General features: G+C 44.6%; 1 protein-coding gene across 1 annotated transcript in view; it reads right to left on the minus strand.

Moving 5' to 3' along the window:
• The window catches only part of LOC106528286 (protein crumbs homolog 1), a gene marked incomplete at its 5' end in the record, with an annotated part of 14,022 nt that extends 9,264 nt beyond the window's left edge, over nt 1-4,758 (minus strand). The window contains 5 exon segments of the mRNA XM_014023422.1: nt 286-408; nt 491-532; nt 610-1,522; nt 3,969-4,134; nt 4,208-4,758. Of these exon segments, the coding sequence (XP_013878876.1) occupies nt 286-408; nt 491-532; nt 610-1,522; nt 3,969-4,134; nt 4,208-4,758 (1,795 nt within the window).
• Between the last annotated feature and the right edge of the window lie 2,180 nt (nt 4,759-6,938).

Genomic DNA, 6,938 nt, shown 5'->3' on the forward strand with positions numbered 1-6,938 from the left:
GAACTACACTGCAAAAACTGTCCATCTTACCAAGTTTTAAAATCTTATATCCAACCAAAAAGTCTTTTTGGTCTTGTTTTGGGACTGATTTCAGACTAACAAGACAAATAATCTAACACATTCTGAAAACAAGATTATTATTCTTACACAATCAGTTCTTGTTTAGTAAATCAGTCTCAAAACAAGATGAAAAAGACTTTTTGGCTGATATAAGATTTTAAAACTTGGTAATATGGACAGTTTTTGCAGTGCAGGAAGCAGTAAACGTCATGGTGCAAGTCTCACCAGGGTCCTGTGAAGCCAGGCAGGCAGGAACATGTGTGGTCTGCTTCGGAGCAGTTTCCTCCATTAAAGCAGCTGTAGTTCCATCTTGTACCCATGCATGAAGACACGGGCAGCTGAGGGAGTCTGGACAAACAGAAAAATAACATCAGTTCCCTCCTATTTATAGCTGCAGAAATGGGATTATTTTATAAGTCAGCACACTCACGGATCTGTCTCTATGTACCAGGGAATTTCAGGAATTTTCTCACTGTAAGAGACAAATCATTACAACTTTTAAAAAACTGTTGTTATTTTAGCGCGTCTTATATCGATGTTGAACCTTACTCGCAGTAATGGCCCGTCATGTTCCGGGGGCAGAGACACGTGTAGCTCTGAAACCATTTGAGGCACGTGGCTCCATTACTGCAGCCGCTGTTTTCGCACGTATCGACTTCTACCTCGCACTGTTCACCAGTGAAGCCCAGCTCACACTCGCACCTGAAACCCTTGGGGTGATTGGTGCAGTTGCCGTAGATGCAGGGACTGGAGCTGCACGAGTCTGTTGGTTCTTGACATAACGACCCGGTCCACTCCGGAGAACACTTGCACCGGTGCAGGTCGAACAGGTCCTCACAGGTCCCCTGGTTTTGGCATGGGTTGGGCGCACATACGCCAGCTCCCCAGCAGCCATACCGCAGAGGAGCACCTCCGCTCATCTCCATCACAAACTGCTCCTCCTGTGGTCTGGGGAGGTTCAGCTCCGTGTCCAGGTAGAATGGTAAAAGAAGACCTCCAATCTCTACTCGGCCCAGACAGCCAGACAGGCTCGCCCCAGATTCCTGGTTTAGACCTCCCAAGAAAATATCTGCCCCATCTCTGAGGAAGTTAAAGTCCTCCACTGCTGTTTCAGAAATGCTTCTGTTCTCTTTGCCTCCGTCTACACGAACAACCCACCTTGAGGTTTGATTTTCTCTGCTGATTTCCACAGTATGCCACTCACCATCACTGAGCAGACCAAGACTTTGAGTCGTCACTTTGGGAGGGTCCACGTCAGCTCCGGCTCTGAGCTCCATGACCAGATGAGAGTTCAGGAGGGAGATGGTGAGGTGGTTGGTCTCTTTCTGTGCGTGAAGCAAAGTGGCTGCTGACTGTCTGCTGCGGAAGCTGAGGGAGACACTGGTGAGGCTTTGTTTAATCTTTCCGTTACTGCGGTACTGCAGGACACTGCTCTCAGGCCGAAGTGTCACATTGAACAAACCTGAAGTAAAGAAAAAGTATCTGTTGATGAAAGTTATCTAAGTTTAAAACATCATCTGTTCTTTATAAACTTTATAGCTTGTTGTAACCAAACAGTCTTCATATTTTAGTCTGGTACCATGGTTCTCAAACTGTGGTACCAATGGTGTTATTCAGAAGAAARACTGGTACTGATCACAAGTTAACAGACTTATTACCCATCTAATACTGACTGATGATGTAAAGGCCCAAGCAATGAGTTTATCAAAKYGTTRATTTTTGGGTCCCAATGAAAACATCTTGAAACAGAACTGTAGTACAAAATATTTGGAGTACCCCTGTGGAAACAYATGATGATCAACCGATGGGTGAKTATTTGCCACTTTGCAATTACCGCAATTAGTGTCATCATGTGATGATGTTTTTTTGACACACTATCTCTATCAGGTGCACATGTAAGCCCAATGGATTATTTATTTCCTGGATACCTCCATCTTTGCCCTAGCACAAAGCATCATGGTCCAGTTTGGGGGCATCTAGTGCCGCTTTAACTGAATGACGGTGAAAAAAATAAATCTAACTKCAAAAACAAACTTTGCATATCAAATACAGTTGTTGGTGTTTGGTGTTAAAAAAAACATAACTTACATTTTAAAAAAGTTATAAAAAAGTCTAATTCCTAAATGGCTTGTAGAACTTTGTGAGACAGTGCAGCAGCAGTAAACAGGCTCTGGTGTAAACATTGCCTCATTTCTTTATGAATGAAAAATACACCCTGCAGGCTCCTCCCACCTCAAGAAAAGTGGGTGGAGCTTGGCATGCATTACAAAGACTTCTTGTGAACCAAGCTGTTTTATTTTTGACACAATATTAGGCCAATCTCTCTCTSACTCAGCCAAACTCACCTGCGGAATTCCACAGGGTTCCATCCTGGGCCCAATTCTATTCCCTGCTCTACATTCGCCCCCTGACTGAGGTCATCAAAAAATTCCCAGATGTCTCCTACCACTTATATGCAGATGACCTGCAGTTATACTGCTCCTTTAATGACTCCACCACCCACAAGCTCACCTCTCTTTTAAAATGTGTCACTAAAGTCAACCAGTGGGTGTCTGACAACTGCTTTTAAACCTCAGCAAGACAGAGACACTGATCCTGGCCCCTGAAAATAAAATCCCTAAGATAAAAGAACATCTCGGCTCTTTGAGTTCAACTGTCCAGCAGAATGTGAACAACCTGGGAGTAAATCTAGACTCAGATCTGTCTCTAGATAAACACATAAAGAACCTGGTTTCCACTTGCTACTTTCAGCTTCAGAATATCTCTAAACTCCGGCCCCTGCTGTCCACTTCAGACTTGGATCATTCATGCCTTCATTTCCAGCCGCTTAGACTATTGTAATAGCGTGTTCACCTGCCTAAACCAGAAACAGTTAAATCGTCTTCAGCTTGTCCAAAACTCAGCAGCAAGACTCCMAACTCGAACCTCTAAATTCACCCACARCTCCCCGATCCTAGCAGAACTTCACTGGCTTCCGGTTCAATTCAGAATCCGGTTCAAAATCCTTGWCCTCACRTTCAGAGCTCTTCATGGCCAAGCACCCGAATACATTAAAAYTCTCATTTCCCCTTACAACCCCAGACGYGACCTCCACTCACAGGATCAACATCTCCTTATGGTTCCCCTCACTCGCTTTAAGACCCGTGGTGACCGTGCCTTCTCCTCTGTGGCCCCCAGGCTCTGGAATGAACTCCCTGTTGATCTACGCTCCCTTGACAACATCGTCTCTTTCAAGACACACCTAAAAACTCACGTTTTCACTCAAGCGTTTAGATAACCATTTTCACAATTAATGCAAGCATACCTCCATTGTAAATGCTCGCCAATCTATGTTTTTATTACTGAACTTACGCCATATTTTTCTCTCCCGCATTCATTATGTTTTGTGTATTATTGTATATTTTGCCCTGCATTGACCTTATATTTGAGTTACAGTTTTAGAAATTAATCTTGATTTGATGTTTCAATTTTCGTTGCTTATGTTTATTTATGTTTTCTGTTTCATTTTATTTTTCCACCATTGTTATACTGTTAATGATTGTACAGCACCTTGTGAATATATTTCTGTGAAAGGTGCTTTATAAATAAAACTTTACTTACTTACTTACACTAAGGAACTGCTTTTGGCTTTTATTATGGACTGGTTACTACTTAGATCCCTGCTTGTGAACATGTGACCTCTCTGGGGGAAGCCTGTTATCATAAACTACCACAGGCATGTGCTACTAGATGTAATCTGACCAGGGATTAACTGGTCTAAGAGGAATCCTGTAACTGTAAACTGTAATTAACCTCTGCCCTCTTTCAAGAGCTCTCAGGTCAGGGAATAAAAACTCAGGCTGTGCACAGCGTGCTGGGTTTAGAAAAAGGTAAATAAAACTGGAATAAGACAATAGTTTCACACGTACACTCAAATCCTTGTGAGAGGGTCTGGCAGATGGCGGCGGCGGGGCAGGGGGACAGCTCACACCATCGGACCTTTTCACACCGCCGCCCTGCAGTGTTGGGGGGGCAGCTACAGATGAAATCGTCCCACACGGAGTAACACTGCCCCCCGTTCAGACAAGGACCGACCTGAGGGTGAAAAACCATGAGAGCTCAGACTGCAGTTGGTTTATGTTAGACCAAGTGAAGTGTTTTAACTGACCTCGCAGGTATTCTCACCGCTGCAGCCTTCAGTAACGTTTATGATCTGCACCAGATCATAAGACTCCACTGGAGTTAGGATTGGATAAAACTGAAGCCGTTTGTTATTAATCCTCYGATCCTGGACACATCCTTTAAAGTAGCCTCCAAATGAAGCAGAGGCCCTTGAGTCTGGTAGCCCCCCAACAAAAACCACATCTCCTGGATGGGCTTGGATTCGCCTGATGGCCATGAGACCCTGGCTTTGAGCCGAGTGGAACAAGCTGGCCGTCTCTCTGTCCAGCCTCACAGTAATTAAGTGGAAATGCCCATCGCTGACCACATTCTGACCAACGAGAGTCTCAAAGCTGTTGACCTGAATTTTGACCTTGCCTTGCTCCAGCCACAGGCGAAGGTACTGGCTGGTGCCGTTGGCCAGGATGAGCAGCAGGCCTCTGGACTGTCTGGTGCGGATGAACATGGAGACGGTCACAGTGTCAGTGGGGTCGTCGCCTAACGAGAACACGGCGTAGCTCTGGAGGTCTCCGTTTCCAAACCTGGCAGTGATGAACTCTGTGAGGTGGAGAACAGAGAAACCCATAAATAAAGTCTCGCTGGATACCGGGAGTTTTGAACAGTTAGATTGTGTTTACAATATGCTACAGAAAGTCAAGACAAACAGTGTGATGTATCCAACACTGTGGGAGGAGAAGCAACTCAGAACTTGTGATAAATGGTGACATTAATTAATTTATTTWTTTTCRYTTATTTAACCAGATAAATCCCATTGAGATCTCAGATCTCTTTWTCAAGGGTGGCCTGGGCTTGAAGGCAACCTATGGTACATGTTTTTGGGGGTGGGGGAAACCGGTAGCCAGGCCCTTGCCTTCCTACGCAGCTCCGCTCAATTCTAGTTTCCTTCACTTCTCCGTCTGGCATTTCTCCCATAGACAAGGATTTCACTGGCAGATTTTTGACCGAACCAATCAGAGAACAGAACGTCAATTTTCTGTGCAGTGTCTGCTTGTAGTTTATTTCTCCTGGGCCAATCAACAAACAGAAGGTGGAGTTTTGAATGACGTTGATTTTCTGCGCAGTGTCTGCTAGTTAGTTAGCAATGGCAGTGGAGGAAGTGAATGAAGCCAGTCTGTGTTGATAAGGCTTCTAAATTAAATTAAATTTTTCTGACAAAGCAGCAGCTCTCATTTAGTCGTCTTGTTCAGCTCGGTATATTTCTCCTCTCAATAGGGTTGTTTACAGCACACGCGATTTCCGGTTAVCTTCTTAGCTTAGCCTCCGTCACAGCGACAACACACACACACACACACACACACACACACACACACACACTTCAACAGAGGCCACGCCTCCAGCAAGAATCACTTCTCAATAGCAGTGAGTCCAGACCCTCTGTAGGAAGCAAAATGAAGGACAAGGGTCTGGTTTTTACCAGGCTAGGAAACCGGAGTACCCGGAGAAAACCCACGCAAGCATGAGGGGAACAGGCAAACTCTGCACCGAAAGACCCCAGGTCTGAATCGGGGATTGAACCCAGGACCTTCTTGCTGTGAGGCATTGGTGCTAACCACTGAGCTGTGGCCAAATGATAAGAGAGCTTAATGCTTCTGTGTTGGGACCATTAAAATGCTATCATAGTAAGTTAATCAAACTCTAAAGCCCAGAGGTGTAACTTTAGGTCCACCATTGGGGTGGGGCACCAAATCCCTGCATGTGTAATTCAGCGATTATGCTTAAAAAACGTATCATATTTTTTTAATCAGGTCAAAATTACAGTTCCTAAAGACAAGAGAGTTGCATCTGTCTATTTAACCAGTTGATTATGACCCCCGCACACGAAGCGTAGGAAATAAATGGAGAGCGAGGGACGTCACCTCCCATGTGTCGAGCCCTTAAAGCTGCTGTATGTAGTTTTTTGGAAACCCAAAAACTTAGAAAATTTTTGAACAGAAACAACCTTGTAGTCCCTCCCCCTGCTCTCAGCTCCCCTTCCTAGGCTCCTCCCCCACAGCAGGGCCCAGATACGGGAACGCGCACGGTTGTAAACAAGAGGTGATCTCACCGTAACACACAGAGCTCAGAGCTAAGCGCTTTAACAGGTAAGAACAAAACATCAACAATATATTTTTAACTATCATGWVTTGCCCATACTTTATCTACACAAGTGCTCCTTTTGTCATAACGTTACATGTAAATTATGTTGCACTCTTTCTATAAGTTATAAATAGCTATCAAGCTAACACAACACCGAAGCTGCGCAGTGGTTCTGAATTCCGGTCCTCATGACCCACTATCCTGCATGTTTTAGCTGTTTCCCTGCTTTGGAACACGATTTAAATGAATGAGTGATTGACAGGCTTCTGCAGAACTTAAAGACCTGCTGAAGAGCAGGGAAACATCTAAAACATGCAGGATAGTGGGTCATGAAGACCAGAATTCAGAACCATGTTAGGAGTTCAGCAAAATGACAAGCCTGTGTATTAGTATTTTTCAGCTCTTGCTTTGCACTGTGTGATATCTTATCTTTATGCTATGCAGCTAGTTTTTGACAATCATCATCTACCAGCTGATGGAGAGAAGCTGTGGTGAAGAATCACGCAGGTCACTGGGAGACGCAGCAGCGTGGGTTCAGCTCCTGAGAACCTGGACAGGTTCTGGTAGGGTTGAGATGCAGGACATCTGCATCTCAACCTACTTTCCACTCATCAAACCATATATTCTGCAGGCAGGAGTCT

This window comes from Austrofundulus limnaeus, unplaced genomic scaffold, assembly GCF_001266775.1.
Source record: "Austrofundulus limnaeus strain Quisiro unplaced genomic scaffold, Austrofundulus_limnaeus-1.0 Scaffold367, whole genome shotgun sequence".
Taxonomy (NCBI): domain Eukaryota; kingdom Metazoa; phylum Chordata; class Actinopteri; order Cyprinodontiformes; family Rivulidae; genus Austrofundulus; species Austrofundulus limnaeus.